Source organism: Tyto alba, unplaced genomic scaffold (assembly GCF_018691265.1).
Source record: "Tyto alba isolate M040663 unplaced genomic scaffold, T.alba_DEE_v4.0 Super-Scaffold_20000042, whole genome shotgun sequence".
NCBI classification, from domain to species: Eukaryota; Metazoa; Chordata; class Aves; order Strigiformes; family Tytonidae; genus Tyto; species Tyto alba.
Window position 1 is genome coordinate 5779133 of NW_024881293.1, and position 21925 is coordinate 5801057.

General features: G+C 52.8%; 3 protein-coding genes across 9 annotated transcripts in view; all 3 read left to right on the plus strand.

The window, feature by feature from the left end:
• AGRN (agrin) overlaps positions 1-7737 on the plus strand; it is a 120710-nt gene extending 112973 nt beyond the window's left edge. For 4 of the 7 annotated variants that reach the window (XM_033007553.2, XM_033007554.2, XM_033007555.2 and 1 more), the window contains 4 exons: positions 570-602; positions 2125-2349; positions 2972-3075; positions 4693-7737. In XM_033007553.2, coding sequence (XP_032863444.2) covers positions 570-602; positions 2125-2349; positions 2972-3075; positions 4693-4850 — 520 coding nt within the window. In that variant the 3' untranslated portion in view covers positions 4851-7737. The remainder of the gene's footprint in view (positions 1-569; positions 603-2124; positions 2350-2971; positions 3076-4692) is intronic. The other 3 variants (XM_033007557.2, XM_033007559.2, XM_033007560.2) reach the window with 1 other exon arrangement.
• A 4939-nt stretch (positions 7738-12676) lies between these two features.
• LOC122153624 (proline-rich protein HaeIII subfamily 1-like) lies at positions 12677-13129 on the plus strand. Its single transcript, XM_042794229.1, has one exon. It carries the CDS (start codon positions 12677-12679, stop codon positions 13127-13129), a length of 453 nt encoding a protein of 150 aa, XP_042650163.1.
• A 285-nt stretch (positions 13130-13414) lies between these two features.
• The window catches only part of LOC104368318 (tyrosine-protein phosphatase non-receptor type 11), a 56203-nt gene continuing 47692 nt past the window's right edge, over positions 13415-21925 (plus strand). Inside the window, exon 1 of the mRNA XM_042794741.1 lies at positions 13415-13443. Within this exon, the coding sequence (XP_042650675.1) occupies positions 13430-13443 (14 nt within the window). The 5' untranslated portion in view covers positions 13415-13429. The remainder of the gene's footprint in view (positions 13444-21925) is intronic.

The window sequence follows — 21925 nt, forward strand, 5'->3', positions numbered from 1 at the left end:
CTGCTGCCCAAGTGTCCCAAGGCTGACTCAGAGGCCTTACGGGACGATTCAGCTCTCTGCCTAGATGGGATCCCACTCTGCAGCATCCCAAAGAACCAGCCTGAGTCCTGCCTGCAGGGCTGTCCGGGAAAAGATCCTCATGCAGGGCTGCTTACCAAAAACTCCTTTCCTCCATCCTCCCCATCCTTGGAGGCTCTTTGCTGGATACACATCCCAGCAGGACAGCATGGGTGATAGCAGAAACACTAATAGTCCTGACCCAGGAGAACATTGCAGAGTCCCTACACCACTGGGACGAGGCTGTGTTTGCTCGTTGGCTTTATTACGCTCACCCTGGCTAAGCAACAACTTGCAAACCTGTCTCGCTGGCTTGAGGAAACTCAGCCCCAAGGAGAGCAGCGGAGGCTTCCCGCTGGGAACGGGCGGTTTGCTCAGCTTGGGTGTAGTGTAGGGTGAGGAGCTGTCGCTGCTGAGCAGGGCTGTTCCCTCTCTGCGAGCGGGGTGGGAGGGAAGGGGCTCCTCTGCTCTCCCGCGCTTATGGCATGCTCCCCTTTCTTCCTGCATCTAAGTCCCGAAGCGCTGGACTATCCCGCGGAGCCCAGGTGAGTCTGTGCCAGGCTTTCAGCTCTTGTGTCTCGTGCCCTGCTCTTGCTGCCTCAGCATGTCTCTTGTCTCTGTGCGTGTTCTGTGTGTCCATACCCTTGGCTTTTTATTTATAAGGGATACAGCTCTGCAGATGGTAAGAGTAAACAAAAAGGAAGCCCTGTCCTTCCAGCGTAGGAACAGCATTCCTTTCCTACGCAGCTCTAACTCTGGCCCTCGCTCCTGGGGGACCCAGACAGCAAATAGCCATGGGTGAGGAGAAGGGCTGAGTTACCTTGACAATACAGCCTTCGTCCAGCCCTTTGGATGCAGTGTCCCTTGGGAATAAAAAGCTGTCTGTGTTGCCCATGTTGTCTGGTCTGTGTGAGCACGTGTCAGCGATGTGTCTCGGAGCATCCCAGGAAAGGGGGGGGCAACTCCACGTGGCAACGTTGCCTGTTGCCAAGACCTTTTTGCCTGTTCCAAAAGGGACTGAACAAAGATGGGGATGCCAAGGTGGGGGAAATGCTGTTCTCCCTTCACTCCTCCCTTGGGAAAAGACACCGTGTCTAGGGAGAAGGAAGGCTTTGCTGCCTCTGTGGACAGTCTCCGTCCCCTTCACGCTGCGGGGTGCTCATCATCTCACAGTCCCCTGCCTCAGGTTCCCGTTGAGCTTGGGTCAAGCAGAGGCAGTGGTAGAGCAAATGTTTCCTGTGTGGTGATGGCATGAGGCAGGGTGCTCCCCCAGTGCCCCAGCTCTGCTTGCACCTCGGACGCCTGCCAGCAGGATGGTGAAATGGTGTCGACCCCAGCTCAGCTGCTGCCAACAGAGCCCTCTTTGTCCCGACCTCTCCCAAATCAGAGGCAGCTCTGCAGGGGAAACCCTTCTGCTGGCCAGCCTGGTGCTGTTCACCAGCCCACGTAACAGACCTCTTCCTTCAGCACCTGCATATGAGGAGGCAAAACCAAGGCTTGTGTGTCACCTTGCAGGGCTTGATGTGTCTGAACCTTGTGCTCCGTGGAGAGCAAAAGCAAGGGGCAGTTGCCCAGTGTCTTTGGAGGTTCAAGCTGGATGTTGGGGAAGACACTTCATCCCCGGGAGAACTGTGCAGCTCCCTCTCAGGTCAGCAGAAAGATGGAGGAGCTCCAGTCTTGGTGTTCCCAAGCTCAGCTGGGCAGAGCCACGGCCGCCCCCATTTAGCACTGGCAACGGTCCTACTCGGAGTAGGAGCTGGGTTAGAGACCTCCAGAGGAGCGTTTCTTTGATCCTGTGGCCTGGTTTAGAGCTTTACATCTGCTCCCCCTGCCATGCACCAGACCTTCTGAGCAGGCCTGGGATATTGCAAAGGCTGTGACCCCTCCAGTGCAGCAGGTAGGGACTGAGACCACATGAGTAGCTTGATGCCAAAGGTCGTTTGAAGGTTATTCTCAGCGGGTGAGCCAATTAGCTGGGAACAAAGAAGGCTGTTCCGAGGAGCTGACTGGCTGCCTGTTGCTTTTGTAACCATGTTTTTAACTCTGCTCTGTCTTTCCCCCGTGCAGCGAGAAGGCCTTGCAGTCAAACCGCTTTGAACTAAGCATCAAAACAGAAGCCACTCAGGGGCTGATCCTGTGGAGCGGGAAGGGGCTGGAGCGATCAGATTACATCGCCCTGGCCATCGTGGATGGCTTTGTACAAATGACCTACGACCTCGGCTCCAAGCCAGTCGTCCTACGATCCACGGTCCCAGTCAACACCAATGAGTGGATCCACATCAAAGCATACAGGTGTGAAGCCTAGCAGGGAGGGGAGAGCAGGGCCGTGGCAGGTTGCTCTGGGATGGGCACGCTGTGAACCAGGGAGCCTGAGTCACGGCCGTGGCTCCATGCCCTGTGATCCCCAAGGGTCACTCCTCTTCTTGGATAATAATAAAGGGGGAGGCATGTGGGCAGTGCCGCGGTGGAGGGGCGCGTGTTGTGACACGCCTGGAAATGTCAAAGGGGCAGGCTCGAGGAGGTACGAAAGCTTCGTGCCTTTTATTTTAGCTGGCTGAGTGTTTGACATTCTGTTCGTGTTGAGCCCGAGCCGTCCCTTTTATTTTTATTGGTGGTGGGAGTGGCGAGCGGATCATGCGGCTGGCATGCCAGGGATTGCTGCGGGTGGGTCTGGAGGGCGCGGGAGGAAGCCGTGGCTGCTGGCAGGGCCGGTGACGGGGCTGTGGGATGCCCAGGGGATGCTGGAGGGGAATGCTCACCGCCGGCTCTGTGGCCAGAGGGAAAGCTTTGCCCCCCGCTCCTCTCCAGCCGAGGCCCAGCATCTGGGTTTAGCATAAAGTAAAGGGCAGCTCTGGGTTTTTCCTCTAAGGTTGCTAATCATCTTCTGTTTCTTCTTCCCTCCCTGTGGGAGCAGGGTACAGAGAGACGGTTCCCTTCAAGTTGGCAACGAAGCCCCCATTTCTGGCTCTTCTCCGCTTGGTGCGACGCAGCTGGATACGGACGGGGCCCTGTGGCTGGGTAAGTCGGTGTGGGAAGGGTGAACCTCCTCCGTGCCCCTTGCTGAGGGGCTCAGCGCTGGAGCCGGGATGTTGATGCTCCCCCACTTGTTTCCATGCGACACTTTTTGCCTCCCAGGTGGCTTTGACAAGTTTGACCTAAAAAGTCCCCTGCGTGTTCGCTGCTGACTAGGGCAGGATGCTGGTGGCAGCTGAGGGACACCCAATGCCAGTCCTTTCCATGGCCCCCTGACCCCTGAAGAGAGCCGTTAGCTGGCCCGTGGCTCTGGATCCCCTGGTGCCGACGGCATGGAGCACCCTCTCCCTCTTCAAACCAGGAGTGCTCCCACTGCCCCATTCCCTCACATGTGGAAGCCTCCATTAATTCATGAGCCTCCCAGATGTTACTTGCTTGGGTAACTGGTTCCCGAAGGCGAAATGGCTCATTTGAGAGAAGGGTACTTCTGTCTGGAAATATGTAAATACCCAGATTTTAAATGTTGCTTTATTTGCATAACATAGAATAAGCAGACGTGCCAAAACGTGCCCACGTGTGCAGCAGAGTCAGTTCCATTCGTGTTGACGTACTTTGATCCTGCAAACAGGGAGTTTGGCCCGCTGAATCTCTCTCACACTGCCCATGGCAGATCTGTCAGCACAGACAGAAGCAGATTTGTCCCGTAACGGCTCAAATCGGCAAGAAATCCACCCACAAATGTAGGTTAATTGTGCTTAAATACAACCAGGACTAATCTGAGCTAAGAGGATAGTAAAGTCCTTTTTGGAGCCTGAAGGGATGAAAGAAGGATGCCCAGAGATGGGGGATGCTGCAGGTCCTGGGCTTCGTCTCTTGAGGAACTTGCATGACTCAAGTCTCCATCTGTACGTTAAGGACCAGGATTCTCCCCAGGCAGGTCCTGTAGCAATTCTAGTGTTCATGATTGCAAAGAGGGGCACAAGGGCCACAGAAATCAAGGGACAGAAATGTTCATCCAGGGGTTTTGATCATCTGTAATGAAGAAAGAGTGAAATAGATTCTCTTCACACTTTTCAGAAGCATCTGTTCTTATCTTCCCAGTCTAAGCCTGTAGTTTCAGGTCTAACCTGATTTACAAAGAGTTCATACTCAAAAATGTGGCCTTCCCTCTTTAAAGACAGTATTCCAGACACCATCTCTCATTCTGAAACCAACCTAGAAGTCACGTGGAAAGCAGAATTTTTCCATAATTCCATAATGATAAATTTTTGCCTGCCTTCCCCACTGGCTTTTCCAAAGGGTTTTTTTGCAATCAGCCTTTCATTATTTTGGGGCCTGGAATGAGCCATAGTTGACGTTTCAGTAACTGAAATAAAATTTCGTTTGAATTTGGGACCACCCTGCAAGGAAATTAAGTATTTTTAAGTTGAAACAGTATTTCAGAACGCAAGTTACCATTTTAAGCGTCTTCAGGAAACCTTTATGTACTGGTTGGAACCAGCATTTCTCTGATTGAAGTGGAAATCAATACTGGCCAGGAAGGAGGGTTTCGCCTGCTGTTGAGGAGGGTGTCCCCAGCAGTGCTGGCACTGGGGCAGGCTGCTGGCCCACACGGCAGTGTCCTGTGCCCTCCCAGCCGACCTTCTGCGCTGTCTCTTGCAGGGGGAATGGAGAAGCTGAGCGTGGCTCACAAGCTGCCCAAGGCCTACAGCACTGGCTTTATTGGCTGCATAAGGGACGTGATTGTCGACCGCCAAGAACTGCATCTGGTGGAGGACGCTTTAAACAACCCCACGATATTACACTGCTCAGCCAAATAGACCCCCAGGGACCCTTCCTTCTCCTTCCCTCCCTCCTGCCTATTGCTGTAATTATTTTCTATTTTTGTAAACTTATTGCTTTTTATATTTTGGGGGGAGGGGGGAAAGGGAGGGGAGGAAACACCTTTTCTTTTGGGTTATTTGTTCGGTTGCAGTCTATCCAGGTCAGTCAGACTCTAATCAAACAGCAGCAACAAAGAACAAACCTTGAACCAAGTCTCCAAGAAGTGACAGAAGAACTTCCCCATTGCACCTGCATTGTAAATCTTATTCATACTTGAAGCTTCTTTTTGGGTTATTTTTCCCCCTCCTTACTTGTGTTCTTGGGTTGTTGTTCACGCCCGTGGGGGAAAGGATGCTGGTGCTGGCGAGACGCGTGGCCTTCGTGGATTCACTGCCTTCCCATCTCAAGCCTGGCCCCGAAGTCCCCTCCGCAGTGCTGGCTGAGCAGGGAAGCGGCCATCAGAGAAGCGGGAATTACCTCCCTGCTTTGGGGCCTGGCTCTGCTAAGCCTTCTCCTGCCCTGTGTTCACCCTATCTCCCTCCTCCCCCCCCTTCCTCTCACTATAATTTATGTGTGTAAGAATCTCAAGTGCTTTTCTCCTTTATGCTCTGTTAAAATCAGGGATGCCATGCACTGGAAGAGAGACCAAGGTCTGCTCTGAGCAGGCAGAAAAGCATTGCTCTTTGGTTGTCTTATGACTGTTTGCTGGACTAGGAGGTGCTGTGGGGGAAATATTGATTTCTCTGTTTGCTCTCCTCCTCCTCCTCTTGGACATGTGCAGAAGCAGCTGTGAAACCTCATTTCCACGCTTTGTGTTTATCCAGACATGTCCTAACCACCTGCTTGCCCTGGCTGCTCTTCCCAAGAGCTTCTGTGTACCAAGCGTTGCCCTCCCGTGCACCAGTGAGAACTTGCAGCACGTCTTCAAGAGCTGGAAGTGCTCTCCCCTTCCAGCACTGCCCAACGGGCTGCGAGGGCACGGGGACTGCGTCCCTTTTCACTTTAAAAAAAAAAAAAAAAAATCTGTTGGATGCATCCTTCCATGACCCATGTCTATTTTCCAGCCTCCGGGCATGACTTGCCCTCTCTCTACCATGAGGATGCTTGCAGCTGGCCAGCATGTGAATCTCTAGAGCTGGTTTTAGAGCCTCTCTCATGAAGAGTAATTGGAGTTTTACCTTTGACTTCAGTTTTTTGCAATGCCCAGTGCAATGCAGGGTCTTCCACACCGTGATCAAAGCTCCTCTGGAAACTGCCAGCCCAGCAGCAATAGCTTCGAAGGAAACGGGAACAGGGCGCGAGCCAGCTGTCGAGGCAGTAGTGTTTGGGAGGTGGTTTTTTAAGTATTTTTCTTCCTCCATGCAAATCTTGAAAGCAAGTAGTGTGGTGCCAATTGCAAAGCCAGTATGTGTGGTTTTGAGTGAATGTATGCGTGTTTGCATTGTCTTGTCAGCCAGCACACATTTGCATGCGAACACTGACTCTCCTGTAAGCAGGAGAAGAACAAACGGATTGCAGCTGTGAAAGAAATGACCCACTCCGTTCAGGTTCCTTCTGCAGGGGAAGAATTTACTGATGCTGTGTAGCACCTATGTCCCTTTTCACCAGTGGGACACAACTGTGTCCCTTTCCCACCCTGAGATGGCACCTGGCATTGTTCTATGTCAAACCAGCTTTATCAAGTGCACAGAATTAATCTGAAGGATCCCGCCGGGTATCAAATGTTAATTAATAGCCAGGGTGCCGTCATTTTGCAGTTTTACCCTAAGTTTCTAGCACACCTTGTAGTGTACCTATACAAAGTAGTGCACTGCTTAAAAATGTTGTTTCTTGGCACTAACTTTTGAGCCATGAAAAGTCAAGTTACTTTTCTCAGGGTGAGCTGTGAACACAGATGTAACAAAGGGGAAGAACGTAGTGTAAAACCACTTGGGTTTCCTTTTTCTTTTTGTTTGTTTTTTTTTCTTTTTTTTTTTTCTCCAATTAAATCTATCCCTCCCCCCCCAATCTATGCCTAATCTATTGACATTCCTCTAAAAATCCAGTGGTTAAATATTTCACGGGGGGCTGCGCCCGCTGTGGATGGAGACCCCGCTCTGTGTGTGTGTGTGTGTGTGTGTGTGTGTGTGGCTATACCACATTTTAAGTGGCTACTGTATATAAATTGTGGTTCCTGGTGGGGAGTACTGTGACTGTGTTGTGAAAGGGATGGACTGCTGTATTTTTGATCCCAAGGTGTAGATAGACAGGGGCTAGCTCGGACTGCAGGAGGGGGTGGGATGGGAGGGAAGGGCGAGACCCTCGCTCTGTGTTTTGAGACCTGCGTTGGCCGAGACAGAGGGCTGGATGTGCCAACTCCAGAGGGAGAGGGGCATGCGCAGAGGAAGCTGCTAATTTTCAAAAATGCCACTGAAATGAAGCCAGGGTCACTGCAAAAAAAAAAAAAAAAAAAAAAAACAAAAACCAACAAACAACTAAACAAAAACAAAAACTCTGTCTGCTTTTGCTGGGGCTTGGAAATGCCTTAAAACAGGACCTTGCGTCCTCGTCAAGCATCTTGAACCAAGGTCAGATTCAGCAGTGCTCCCTAGGGGCTGTGCACTTAACTTCGGCTTTATTTTTAATAGCATTTATAACATGTATGTACAAAAAAAAGACATTGAGGTTTGGGGGTTTTGTTTTTTGTTTTTGTTTTCCTGGGTTTTTTTCTTTTTTAAAAAAAATATGTCCATGTGGCTTCATTTATAGGGTAAATTAATGACCATTGTGAACTGCTGTATGAATTCTGAAGGGCAATGCGCAGTAGAGGAGCAGCATGATATAACCATTACTAACTTGTGTCTTTTGTCAATCACCATGAAATAAAGTTGGAAAACTATTAAATATGTTTTTAAGGGGCCTTTTGCTTTTTTATTCTTTTTGTACTGTCTGCCTCACGCTTGCTCGCTGGTGTATGTCCATCTCCTGGGCAGATACTGTGGGAAGTCAAACCAGCATCTCCATTTCTATTGTCCTTAGAACCCGAGTGGATCATGCAGGTATCTGCTGTGTCTTCTAAACACAGCCTCTTTATGAACGCCGACCTCAATCCTCTCCACCCAGTATTTGCAGGAGGAGGACTCCTGTCTTTACATCCCCTGCTCTGTGGCCATCTGATCGCACGCCGAATGGTTTCACCTATTCAAGTATCTACTAGCTTTTCCTTCTTTGCCGTGCACACCTTTATCACCTCTTCTCAGGTAGCATTTTCAGAAGAGGCTTTGCATCCCATTGACATCACACCATGTCAGCAAGGCTGAAGTGATGCTTCTGTGGCCTGCTTCTCGACGATGGCAGCAGTTTCCTCTGGGTTTTACCCTCTGTAAGTGAGGAGCCTTGGAAGTCAGCCGCAAGCACGCAAGCAGGATGTGGTTTGAGATGTACCAACATCTAAGTTCCTGCTCTAAACAGGTCTTCCGAATGGGGCCTTTCCACCTGGCTCTCGGATTTCTGCAGCTTCTGCCAGAAAAGAAGGTGGGAGGTGGAGAATTTTGTTCAATCAAGAGCTCACGTTCATTCAAGTGGTGTGAAGTGGGAAAAGAACGCGGGTTTCCTGCCAGTCAGGAGGCAGCTAATTTAGCAAACGGGGTTGTTTTGCTATCCAGCAATGCTGCACATTTCATCGGTGCCTGCACCGGCTCAGCAGGAACCGGCTTTTCAATGGACAACGAGACGCCGAAGACTCGCAATGGGAAACAATGAGGCCAATGTCTGAACAGCCACAGGGGTTGCACAACTCACAACTGGGGCCATGTTTTGCTCCAGATCAGCCTCCTGGTGCAGCGTCTTCTTGACAATGACCTTATTATGCCACGACAGGCATGGACTTGCAAAGTCAGTACCTCTTTCAGAGGCGGTTTGCCAGCTTGCTGCAAAGCAGTAGGAGAAAAAGCTATCGTTGTCTTGGCCAAAAGGAAAAGCTGAGCTCTGGCAGCTGGACGGGTTCTTTTTTTTTTTACAACAGGCTAGAAAAACCCATTGTGAGGGGAAAGAGGAAGGAAAGAAGGAGAGGAGCCACACTGGGAGCACGCTTGGGCAGGCAGCAAGCATGACTCAGGGGAATGGCCTGGCCACACTTTCTGGCAGCCCGAGCTGTGAGAGCTCAGAGCTCTCAGGAACACGCCGTGTGCGCATCGAGCCCAACTGCCCAGCCTGCACTTGCTGGGAGCGAAGGCAAACAGAAATCTCTTCCAGAAGGAGAAGGCAGATGGGGTTGGATGGTCTTACCCATCCTCAGCTTGCTCTGGCACCCCTAGCCTCTGGGAACAGCTAGCCCTGACGGCCGGTTGTAGCCTCTCAGTGCCAAGGAGCTTCACTCCGGGGCTAAAAGCAGCTTATTCCGTTCTTAAACCACTGAGTTGAGGCTTCAGCAGGATGGGGGGGAGGCTGGTGGGGGACAGAAGTGAAGGGCAGTGGGTGTGTTGCTTTAGCCATGGTGTGAATGCTCTCACAGTGCTGTCCCATGGGATTTCGATCTGGTGGGTCCCCTTGTGTGGTTGCCCGCTTCCCGAGTGCTTAGCTGTGAAGTGAGAGACTGGTTAGCTTGCTTGCGCCTGAGGGTGCTGCTGGTAGCCCGGCTGGTGGGGGCTAGTCCTTCTGGAATGTGGCAGACCAGACCTAAACCTCTGCTGGGTGCTAGTGGTGGCCAACATCCCATTCCCCTGCAGCCTGGGGTAGCGGCTGTTAGTAGATCTGGACTCCTCAGCTCCATGGCTGCTTGGCCTCATTTTTTCTTTTTTTTTTTTTTCTTTTTTTTTTTTTTTTTTCAGCGTGTGTGATTGTGATGGGGAGCAGGAGCCATGGATTCCTTGCCCTGCTCTGCTGCTGACGCAGCCTGTGCCTCAGGCTGGTCGCTTCCACTCCCTGCACTGTACTCTCCTTGCCTGCCAAAGCAGCCTAATGATCCATTACCCTGCTCTGTGATGTATCTTTGTGTCTCTGGCTGGGAAAACGTGATTATTCAGAGAGAAAAGAGGCTGCAATGTTTGTAAGTAGACAGCTTGGCCCATGAACACGGTCTTTCTGGCTCTTCATCAAAGGAGCCTGTCACAGTGTCTGCCGTTCAGGGCTATTTAGGTGCCCTGAATTTAGGGGTTTATGGAGCTTTTGCAGCTGTGGTCAGGAGTTAAAGCATCTTCCCAAAGCTGAGCACACGCAGTGGTGCTGGGCTGCCTAAGCTGCTGTCTCTCAGGTGGATGTAACAAGAGGGTCCTGGCTGTTTCATAGCAAAATGTGGACCTGAGGGAATGGGACCAGTTCACAGTGTCTGACCAAATTGCACCTGGGGGAATCCCCTTCCGTCAGACTGGAAACCCAGTTGCTTCCTCTGCATTCCCAGCACCGGCTGTTGGAGAGCTGTGTGATGTGGCTGTGTCCTGGTACCCAGCTACGCCATTCCAGCCTGCACATGAGAGAGCAAGCGTGCAAATCTGCACTTATATCAGTGAACAGGTCAGGAGGGAAATGATATGTGACTTTGAGTAGCAGTGGGCGTCCTCTGGATGACTGATGCTGCTGAAATGGGATCTTTATAGCTGTCCTCACGGCAGATAAGGCACCTGGGGGCGTTGTTCCCAGAACTTAACATCTTCAGAGACACTTTCCATAGAGAGTCTTAACCCAGAGATCAGCCTGGACACAAAGGCTCCTGATGAGTTTTCCCCCCGAGCCTCCTGTCCTGTGTCACTGCTTCCCCCCCTCCAGCAGCAGCCACATTTTGGTGGCACGTCAACCCTATTCTCACTGGGGACCTTCTGCCCTGTCCCCTGGGATTTCCCCAGCCCAGGCACACACTCTGTAATTGCAAGACAAACATTATGCCTCCCTGAGAGTGTTCTCTTTTCTTTGCTTCTAGCCATGCTGCCAGTATCGTCCGGGTTATTCGTATGTGGCATTTCCAGCCGCTCTCCCACCCCTGTACATACTCCTAGGAGAACATATAGATCAGAGCTAAAAATATGCTCTCCTCTGCCTGCAGCAGGAAATGTCTCAGGGCTGGGGAGGAACATCAGACCCCAGAGCCCCTGAGCTGGTTGCTGAAACCCATCTTCTGCTCTCTGAGCCAGCTATGCCGGGCACACAGGAGCCGGGCTGCTCCCCCATTGCTGGGCCACACAGCAGAAGAGGTGCCCCCAGCAACTACCTGGCAGCCCGAAAAATCTGCCCTGGCTGGGGCAAGCATAGCAGGGTAGGGCCTGGCCACCATTAAAGCCTCTCCCAGCCAGCCACCAGCTGAGACAGAGCAGGTTGGAGAGCAGATGGGGTCACCCAGACATCTGGCACCTCCGCTATGGTCATGGTGCGTTCCTGTTGCAGCAGGTCCCCTGAGGGGCTGGCACCAGCCCAACACCCACAAAATGGGGTGTTCTGGCTGCAGAGTCTGGATTTCTCTGCTTGGTATTTCCATGGGATCAAAGCATTCCAATGGCCAGGACACAGGAGGGCTAAGATGTCGCAAGAGGAGACCATATTCACCAGTTATCTGCACCCTGGTTGCATGGTCTAAAAACCAGTATCTTACAACAAGGGGGAGATCTGTTCTAGGGGGTTTCTTTTTGATCTGTTTTTAACCAAGAAGCTGAACAGCAGTCCCCTCCCCGGCCATGTGCATTGCCCTGAGAAATGGTCTTGTTCCCCTTCGCCATATGAGACAGGCATACACAGAAATCCCAGTTTGGTCTCTCACAATGAAGTCTCAGTGCTATGAAAGAAGGTCCCAGTAATGAGGAGCCTCAATGGCAGGGGAAATGAGGAAGGAGAGGACAGGGGTCATTGTTATCAGGGTTGCTATTTGGCCTCTGTGGTCCTCGTTGCCCCATGAGCAATCCAGTGGCATGCAGAAAAGCTATGCGACCCGCCAGTCCTCCTTGCTGAGAAATGAGCTGGCTCCTGCTGCCAGCTCTCTGGGTATTCCCCGAATAGACATGGAATTCGCTGAGTCTTATTATAGTTATAAAACTGCTATTTTTGACACTACGGGTAGACTGGGGGGGTGCTTGCTGGCTGTACCCTGGCTTTTTCTCTCTCTTGGACAGCTGGCTTTGTTTTCTCACCCAGCATTCATGAAAGGTGCCAGATTCAGGGCATTTCTTTGGGTTAATTTCTGACTTTTATGCGAAGCAGCATATATTTGACATGAGTTTGTTAAAGGCCTCTGAATTTACAATTCAGATGGCAAAATGTGCTCTGTTTGTCTAAAGCGTATAGCATGCCTATAGCACACCTGACCCCAGCTTACCCCAGTGGAAGATTTGGGTGTCACCATCTCACCAGAGTCACCGGGTGAGATATGGGTGTCACTGTCTCAGCATAGGCATTGGGGTGAGAGCGGGGAACCCGCTCTGGGGACATTGTGCCCTCCTCACTCCAAAGCAGCCCCTGAGCTGGGGGCATTTAGGGATAACAGCAAACGTGGCCGAGCCTTGCCAGACTCGGATGCTCAGTGCCTGGTGCCTTGCTTTGCTCTCTCGGTAACATGATTCTCAAGTCTTTGTGGACTCAACACCAAAATCTACACCTTCAATAGTGTTTGGGTGCTGAGTGCCATCTGAAATTGCTGCTGGCGTGGATTCTCGTGTGCTGGTGATACTGGGGTGCTGTGGAACCGGCTGGTGAGGAGCGTGGACATGCCACGCACTGAGAACATGCTTGCCAGCCTGGGGGGGTGAAGGAGCACTGGCAACCAGAAGGCCAATGGCTGCAGGGTGGAGGGGCAGAGGGGAGGCTGTGTGTTGCTTGCTGGGGGCTCAGCACTGTGTCTGCCAGGACCAGGACCCCCCAGACCATGACCCCTGGACCAGGACTCCTGGATGAAGTTCCACAGACCAGGACCCCTGGACCAGGTTCCCTGGACCAGAACCCCCAGACCAGGTTCTCGGGACCAGGATCCGTGGACCAGAACCTGGATGAGGTTCCCGAGACCAGGTCCCCTGGACCAGGATGCCCCGGACCGGGATCCCCAGATCAGGTTCCCCAGACCAGGACCCTCCCAGGCCAGGACTCCCCCAGGCCAGGACACCCTGGACCAGGATGTCCCCAGACCAGATTTCCTGGACCAGGATCCCTGGACCAGAACCCCCCCAGGACCAGAACCTCCCAGACCAGAACCCCCAGATCAGGTTCCCTGGACCAGAACCTCCCGACCAGGACCCCCCCCAGACCAGAACCCCCAAGACCAGGACCCCCAGACCAGGTTCCCTGGACCAGAACCTCCAGACCAGGACCCCCCCGGACCTGAACCCCCCAGACCAGGACCCCCCAGACCAGGTTCTCTGGACCAGGACCCCCCGGACCCGGGCGCTCTGCTCCGGGCTGCCCAGAGGAGTCACGTCCCGGCTGCCCGATGTGGAGCGGCACGGCCGGGAACCGGGGCGCTCCCCCCCCCCCCCCCCCCCCCCCCCATCCCTAAACCCGGCAGCTCGGGCGGGGCGGGGCGGAGGGCGGGGATTCCCCTACGTCACAGGGAGGGGTTTCCCCGCCGGGCCGGGGCCCAGGCGTCCCGCCGGTGCGGGCATTCGGCGCGGAGCTCCGCGGAGCCATGACCTCCCGCAGGTAAGGGCCCAGAGCCGCCCCGGTGCGGGTTCCCCGACGACGGCCGCTCTCTGCTCCCCCCCCTCCACACCCCCACCCGGGGCACCCGCGGCTCCCGGACACGCTTCCTCCGGCCCCGGCTGGGGCGAGCTGAGCGGGCTCGGTGGCTACGAGCAGCCTGTGCCCCAGCCCGGGCACCGGCCCGCAGCCTGCTCCGGTTCTCCCCGTTACCCCCTTTGGGGGAGAGCGCTCCGGTGCCAGCAGCAGAAACCCGCTACCTTCAAGCATCTTGCCTCGGCAGGCTCTGTAACCGATGCTAGAGGTGCTGAAGAGGGGGGACGCCAAACCGGGGCCGAGCTTTCAAACTTGATTAAAATATCTCTGTGGGCTGTGAGCTGAAAAAAAAAAAAAGACAAGACACTTTGGTGCATCTGGTGTGCTGTTGGTGCCTCCCTCCCCCAGCTTTTCTTTAAGAAGATGTTTTAAAGCTTCAATCTTTTTTTCTCGGTGGCGGTGGGAGCTGGTGTGACTTAGGGGCATCGTCCCTTCTCGGTTCCCCCTTCTCGGCCCTGGTTTCAGAAGGGGTCAATGGCTGCCCACTGGATGGGCTCTTCCGTGCCCGTTTGCCAGCTCAGGGAGCCCAGTTGCATGCCCAGCTCCCCTGTGCTGCAGGGCAGAGGGGTTTCTTAATAGCTGGTTTGGGGGTTCTTCATTCTTGCCCATCCTTTCCTGGAGAGACAGCCTTCCGGAGATCTGAAAAAGCGTTTGTTGCTATTAGAAGTCAAGTGTGTTTTGAAAAATCCTGGGGCGGGTGGTGGCTGGGGAGCAGCCGTACAGCTGATGGTCACTTCAAGCTGAGAAATGGGATCGGTTACAGGCCAGGGAGTGCTTGTTTGGTGTTGGTACAGGACCGAACACGGGCAGGTCATGAGCGGGGTTTCTGCAACCACCTCCTGAACATGTAATAACTCCACATTATCCTCATGCACGTTCCTACCATACCAGCAGTCAGGGGCTTGCTTGGTTTCTGTTTTTTTTTGGGTCTCTTCTTGCCATCCAGCACTGGCTGTACAAGTGCTGAGCCGTGTTTTGTGAGCGTCTGGTGAAAAGCGTGCAGAAGAAGTTTAGGAAGAGGCAGTGTTCATCTGGGCGGTGCCGCGTTAAGTTATGAAACATGGTTGCTGATAGGTGATGGAGTAAAAAGCAGAGGGCTGGGACTTCGGGCCCCTGGATTTAATTCTCGGCTCTGGTAGTGGTCTCTGTGCCCACAGGCAAGTCAATATTTGTCTGTACTGTCTATAGCTTGCTAGCTCCACCCTTTCGGGCAGCTACCTGGGGCAGCAGACTGCTAGAGACAGCAAAATGGTTGTAATGCTGCTGCCAACTCAGCCCTTGCAGAAGTCCTGAGAAACCTGGCCAGCTAGTAGTACTGCTGCTGAGAAGGGGTCAGAGTGGTGCGGGCTGGCTTTTGTGGGGGGTGTGATTGCTCCCGGCATCTTTTGCTTCCATCCTTTCTACCTGTGCCCTAGAGTGCTGTATTTGCTGCTCCTGGTTCTGTAACACTGCTCGGGTCCTTTTTGTGGCAAGATTGGCTTGGCCTCAGCCTTTCTTCTCTTGCCTAGAAGGTAGGGTGCCTACAAGACTTGTACGGCATCTTTCTCTTCTGCCAGAGCCCTGGCTGATGCTGTTCTCCCTCTGGCTCCAAGTGTGCCTTGGTTCTGCCCAGGTGGATCCACTGAGATCATGACCTGTGCAGATGGAGCGTTGAGAGGCTGAAGTGCTCCCTGGCGAGGGATGGTCGCTGCAAGGCCCAACTGAAGTATTAAATAGTGGATCCTTTGCATATTGTTAGCATCATACCTACATCTTTCCTTGCAGGTGGTTCAGGCTTGAATGGGAACCCTTGGAATTAAGGGCACTTTGACATTAATAGGCTTATGGGCTGAGTTACAAAGCTGGCAGCGTGGAGCTGCTGAAAGCCAGTGTACCGTTGGCCTGTTGTGCTGAAAGAGGGTATGGAGAAGCAGGGGGATCTGTGAGGAAGTGGTTTCTCAGTAGCTTCATCCCAGCAGAGGTGCTGGTTCCTCTCTTCAAGGACCACCTCTGTGCCTGTGTATTTGCTTTGAGTCAGTGGGCTGCTGTGAGGCTGTCGCCAGCTGAAGACACTGGGAGCTGCTGTGGGTAACAAGTGTGGCTGTGGACCATCGCTCGGGTTTGGAGTGTGCATGAGCGTGCTTGTTCTTTTCAAGGAATGCACATGGAAGGCAAAATAAACCTCTTTCTGGGTGTCTGGTTCTGTAAGCTCTCCTGGTGGCTATGCCGTGTTGTGGGGAGAGGCACCGGGGACTGGTGGGTGCTGGTCACACTGGTTGTGGTCTTCTGAAAGGCCACGCTAGCGAGCACAGGGGCCAGCCTGGAAAGCCGTGACCATGTGTCAGCATGGGGGTGTGTGTGACATGAGGGAGAATCAAGCCGTGGCATAGAAATAAAACAAGTTTGTTGCCGTCAGCCTAAACCACAAAGCTGTTGCAAACACTGAGCTCCAAGCTGCTGCCAGGCCCTTATTGTGTTATTTTTAAAAAAACAGCTTGTTGAAAGAATGACCATTTCTTTCCCTTTCCCAGCTTTACTGGCATGTGACCCCTCAACTGCAGGAAGGGTTTGGAGGTCAGAGATGTACCACTGCCCAGCAAGGACAGAGAAATCATGGTTCTTCTGGAACAGCGAGACCCCAGGAGTCTAGGAGTAACTGCAACCCCTCCTCTGCTTTGGTGCTTATGTCCGCTTGCAATTAGAGGCCTTTTGCTGTGATGTAGAGATCTTGTGGATAAACCTCACATCCCCACTGCTGACCTGTAGCTTGCAGTTCCCAAATGTCCCGTTTCTTTCTTAGAAAGGAGTTTCACAGTGTCTGGAGCACTTGGTAGGTGGCAGCTGGCTTGTGCACTGCTTGTCTGCAGGGCACGATTTTTTTCTTTACAGCCACGTTTCCTGGGATGCTATGGCTGGGAGGAAGGGAAAGGCTGGAAGAAATGAGTAAATGCCAGCTTCCAGAGCCTGACTGTCTTTCCAAATGTTGCCCCAATTCTGCAGGAACTGCTCTTTGTACTGTGGGTCTCGTGGTTTGTGTATTGCTACCACTGGTGAAGCAGGTCCTGGTGCGGAGTAGTTACTCTTCCTTCCTGCCCATGTGTATACAAGAGAGAAACCGTCCTTCTTGGCTCCTTGGATGTGGGAGAGGTGAAATACTGCTGTCAGCTCCAGGGCCATAAAGGGCCTCTGTGTGTTAGCCAGCTGCTGTGACTGTGCAAAACCCCCCTTTGGCTACTGGTCTCCCCCCCACTCAAAGTGGGCTGGAGAGTTAAACGTGGCGTGGCAGGCAGCTCACAGCACCGTAAGGGTGAAACTGCCCCAGGAAGGGAATGCTGAGGCTGGAAGGACCAAGTTTCCAGTTTTCAGGGCAGTGAATGAGCAGGCTAATGGTGTTGAGGGGATTGGTACTCTGGTGAAATGCTTCCATTTTGGTAGCAGGCTCGACAAAGAGCTGCCATGTGGTCTCCCAGATCCAGAGCTGAGTACATTTGTTTGACAACATTCTTCCCCGCATCCAGATGAACCTTTTTAAAATCTGGTTTACTGCTTAGCTGGATTACTTTGTCCACACTGACTTTATGGCATATTGTGGGTGGTTCCCTTTGAAGTCTTGGATCACTTGTAATTATGAGCATAAGCAGGGCTGCTGCAGCCCCTGGGGTGGGAAGCAGTGGCTGCTCCAGCGTGGTTGATAAATCAGGATTGGCCCACGTCCTGCATGTCCTTTCTCCAAGATGGTTTACCATGCTTGTGCAGGCCACATTGCTATGCATCTGAGGCATCAAATGCATCCAGCTGTACCCTGAAACCTTGCTTGCTGTCCAACCTTGAGCATCAGCTGCAGTGACAGGAGATATAATGCCAGTCCCCTGAGCAGCCTGTGGTCCCAGCTCTCCCACTCCATTGACCAGTAAGAAAACACATGCTTCCTGCACTGAATCCAAATGTAAATATTAACCTTGAGTATTTGCAATAGCTGCTTACTTTGGCAACTTGGGTAGTGGTGGGGAGGTGGTAGTTTCTGGTCCAGGAAGCAAAACCAGGTCAGTGTTTTGGCATTTTGGATATTTCTCAACAATACCTCACGGGCAGAACTTAGGGCAGCGGTGGCTGGGAGCAGGATGATTGTGGATCTCGTGCGCTCAAGCCCGCGGCTGCTGGGTCTCTGAAGTGCTGGCCACGCGTGGTAAGCTCAGAAGTGTCCTCTGGCAATTTTTTGGTGAGCTGTTCATTTCCATCTCTTCGGGCAGGACTTTAGCACTTGGCCCCAGAGCTGATTCATGCTCAGCTCCGGCATCAAAAGGGTCAGTCAGCCCGGGCAGCTGGTGATGGGTCACAGCAGCAGCTTGAATTCACAGCCTGGCTTGCTCACAGAACCAGGCTTTACGAGACCTCCCCAGCAAGGCAGCTGGTGCCTTTTGCTTCCCTCCTTTGCCATTGCTGCCCCCGAAACTCGGCTCAGATTTTCTCTCTCTGGCCAGGCTGTACAAAGATGCCTGTGGACACAGGCTCTGTTAGCAGCAGTCCGGGAGAATCAAAGCTCAAAGGCTTTTGTGTAGGGGACTTGCAAATGTGTGCTGAGAGTGCCTGTGCACTCTGCCTGGACAGGTAGGGAGGTGAGAGATGGGAAATGCACCGAAAGGAGCAGGCCTGCTTTTTTTTACCAGGCTTTACTATGGAAAATCAGGACGAGAACATTGGCAGCAATTTAAATCACACGTCAAGTCCAAGCCCCCAGCCTACTGTTTATTTCCAGACAGGGCGAGTTCCTTACTGCAGGTCATGAAATGCATGAATACACTGTTCTCTCCCCTTTTCCAATGAGGGAATAAGAATGGTTAATGGCCCAGCTCAAAGAGAGAAGACTAGCCTTGCCTAGGAGAGGATTTTTGGATCAGGTCCTCAGTGATTTTCCAGAATCCTATGGTTTCCCCCAAGGCAGAGTGAGCTGCTCTCATTATGGTCCGAAGACAAATGAAGCACTCTCGGCCCTGGAACACGTTTCTCGGATGCAGCTGTATCTCTTTTGAGGGCTGCCAAGGAGAATTCCTCGCCGTCTGCAGCGGCAGGGTAAGGCAAAGCACACCGAGAAGGAAGCCAGTCTTCCAGCTCGTACTCGTACTGCCAAAGCTATATTGAGGGCGAGTTTCCTTTGTGGCTGGGTGGTACCGGAGCTGCTTCCAGCAGGGTTTAAATGAATCGGGTTTCTAGGAGATGATTCTTCTCGGGAGCCTCGGAGGCACCTCAGTGAATGAATTGGAGCTTTGTGCTCCAGCGGAGCAGCGGTAGCCAGCTGGACTCTCCCAGGTGCCCGAGTGCGGGTCTTGCTGGGCACAGAGCGGCGTGGCCAGCAGGCATGGGGCAGGCTCCCAGTGCCCCCAGCACCTGAGCTGCTCCCCCAGTGAGAGCCTTGCCCCCACCCCGAGCCGGCTCGGCAGGCGGTGGGGGCCCTGCAGAAGCGTTCTGCGCCTGGGAGCCGCGGCTCCTCGGGAAGGGGAGCAGAGCTCAGTGCCACTAGCTGAAAACCTGGCCCCAGAGCCCAGCTGGAGATGCTTCTTGGTGTGCAAAAATGTGGGCATTGGTGTTTCTCTCTGCTCAGCAAGGCAAATCCTTCTCTCCCGAAGCTGTTCGCAGGAGCTTATTTTTTCATGTCGACTGCTACCTCTCTCACTGACACCATTTAAGGCTGTTGGAGGGAAAGTTTGTATTCTGTAATGGGGGCTTTGACTTTTTCCTCAATTTGAAAAGGACTGGCCTAGCCAAAGGGTTCCTTTATCCCTGGTGCCAATCACCTTTGTCACTCCATGAGCAAACCAGCAGCCTGGCCCCTCTTACGAAGGGTCTTCTGAGTGGGGAACGTGGAGCTGAGAACTTTCCTGCTCCCAGCTGCGTCACTGATTTAGTACCTATCTCCATACTGTCTTTGTGGTGTTCACTTTCCCGCCCTTGCAGTGTGGATGTCCTTTGATTTCCAAATGGCTCACTAAAAACTTATTTCCCAAATGCTGACATTTGGGTTTCCATCCCTGCCCTGAGGGATGAACAAAGCTAATACCCATTTCCAAGCTAAAATCAGGCCCACGCCCTCTGGGGTGTGTGCGTGGGAGAAGTACTCCTAAGGCTGCAGGTCTTTAAGCATTGATTAATCCCTTTTCTGCCATAGGAATGAGTTTATTCTGTTGCTTTTTCACTGCCTTGACCAAAAGCAGTGGCTTGGGCAGGGCTGCACTTGCTACCTTATGATGTGAGTGGTGGGGAGGGTTGGAAAGTGGCTCCTGCAATCCAATTGCATGTTCCAGGAAATGTGCGTAGGATGGGGCCTAATCAGATTACGGGGCTGGTCTGTTTGCAGGCTTCCTGCATGAGTCTGAAGGGAAAAAGGAAATTCTTTGCATTAAACCAAGCTGGAAATCAGGAACTGTGTGCTTCCTGTATATGTGTGGGTTTTTTTGTTTTTTTTTTTTTTTTTGTGTTTGGGTTGTTTTTTTTTTTTTTTTTGAAATAGCTCACACTGCTGCTTGTATCAATAGTGCTCTTCAAAGTTCTCTGCCTGCTTGCAGTGGCTGAGGGCCATCCTTGGAAGAGATGTACACTTCAGCATCTTCTCTTGGGCTTTTCTGAGCTGCTGCTCTCCTGTAGCAGACGCTGTGGCCATCACAGGGTGTCCCAAGCAGGTCCCATGTGGAAAGGGTGTTGCTGTGATCCAGCTGCAGTAAAAACAACTGTCAAGTGGTCTGGAGTGCGGGAATGTGAGTATCAGGCTTTTGGGGGATACCTGCACCCCTCCCCCCCCCCCCCCCCCCCCCCTTGCCTCTGTGTTGGAGGAAATTTTCTGCATCAAGTCCCAGACGTTTCCACGCGGACAGGAGCAACAGATGAGCCTCATCTTCTGCTGCATCATCTTTGAAACACCCTCGTGGTTGTTAGCGATGGGATGGTCTCGGTGTCTCCATGCTGCATCCCTTCTGCTCCGCTCTGTCTGTCTGTCCCCTCGGTCTGCCCTGCGGAACGGCTGCTGATGAGCTCTGTTCTGCCCCCATTGCCAGGGGCAGTGAGCAGGCACCCTAATAAATGCCTCCAGGAGGAGGTTACCTGGTCCTGCCGTGGTTGCTGGCAGCAGTGTGCATGCCCAGGGGCAAACCACAGCAGCATCCCCTGCAGCCCCCCCTTGCCAGGGCTTAGGGCTGTGGAAGCCTCTCACAGCAAGGAGTAATTAAGTTTATCTTGCTTGTTGAAGCTTCTTGGTGACGAAAGAAGCACTGAGGGGAGGAGAGGGTGAGCTGAGTTTTCTAGCTGGGCTGATGTTTGCTGCAACTGTCCTGCTTATGTTATCAGTGAAGAGCCTGTCTCAGAGCAAGTACCTACTCGAGGTTTCCTGTGCGCAAAGCTGGCGGGGGTGGTTCCCAGCCTGTACTTGCTGTGGCTGGTGTCTCTCAATCTTCCCAAGAGGAACACGAGCATGGCTGTGGGTCTGCTTGCTGACCTGGGAGAAGAAGCCAAATCGAGATCCCAAATGCCGGCAGTCTGGATGTGCCCCCCCCCACCGGTCCCTCTCGTGCGCAGAGATGCGGTTGCTGAGCAGGTTTCCAGCATCTTTGGCAGTAGTTTCTGCTGCCATGCCAAGGCAGGCTGAGTTCTCAGTTTCTTCCTACAGTCCAGGAAATCTTCATGCCTTGGCATCACCTTCTGCATTATCTGTGCTGTTGATGTACAAGGGCTTTTCATGCAACCCCATCCCTTCCTTTTTCCTATCCAGCTGAGCAAGAACCTGCCTGTGGCCTTAGGATAATAAGGTCTGGAAATTCCTCCCATTCCCAATGTACAGTCATTAGATTTATCTGGATGGTGCTCTGACTCTGTTTAGCTGTCTGCTAATCTCCTGTGGGTGCTACAAAAGAGATTTCTTTTTTTCACTTAAATAAGTTTCAGGCATGCAATAGCCCACACCAGAGCAGCTAGAGAGGAAGAAGCTTCTCCTTGTGAGCAGATGCTGAACACGAATTCTGCTGCTCTGTAGCGGGGTGGAGGAGAGCTGTGTGAGAGTGGAGAACCAGCAATGTGGAGGAGGGAGGCTGTCCTCCATCTCCTGGGGGCAGGCAGCTGGGCAGAGCCCCCTTCTCTGTACCTGGCGCTGCTCCTCCTTCCCACTGGGCTGCAGCTTGCTTCCACGCTGGGCTGCTTCCTAGCTCTGTCCCTCAAAACTGAGAATAAGGCTGCAAACTGCAGGTCGCATCTGTGGTGCCGAAGTGAGTGTGGCTTTCCCTTGACCACCACCCCCCCCTTCCCCCTCCAAACTGATATGTTTTGCAAGTTCCCTTTTTGGTCAGACCGAATGTACCAGTTAGCTTTCAAGGGAACTGTCTCGCCCTGGCTATTTTAAACCAGCCAAGGGAGAGAGGAGCTGAGGGAG

What these genes read in the sequence shown, in the direction of transcription:
- LOC122153624 (XM_042794229.1), top strand. Translation starts at nt 12,677, where the DNA reads ATGACCCCTGGACCAGGACTCCTGGATGAAGTTCCACAGACCAGGACC.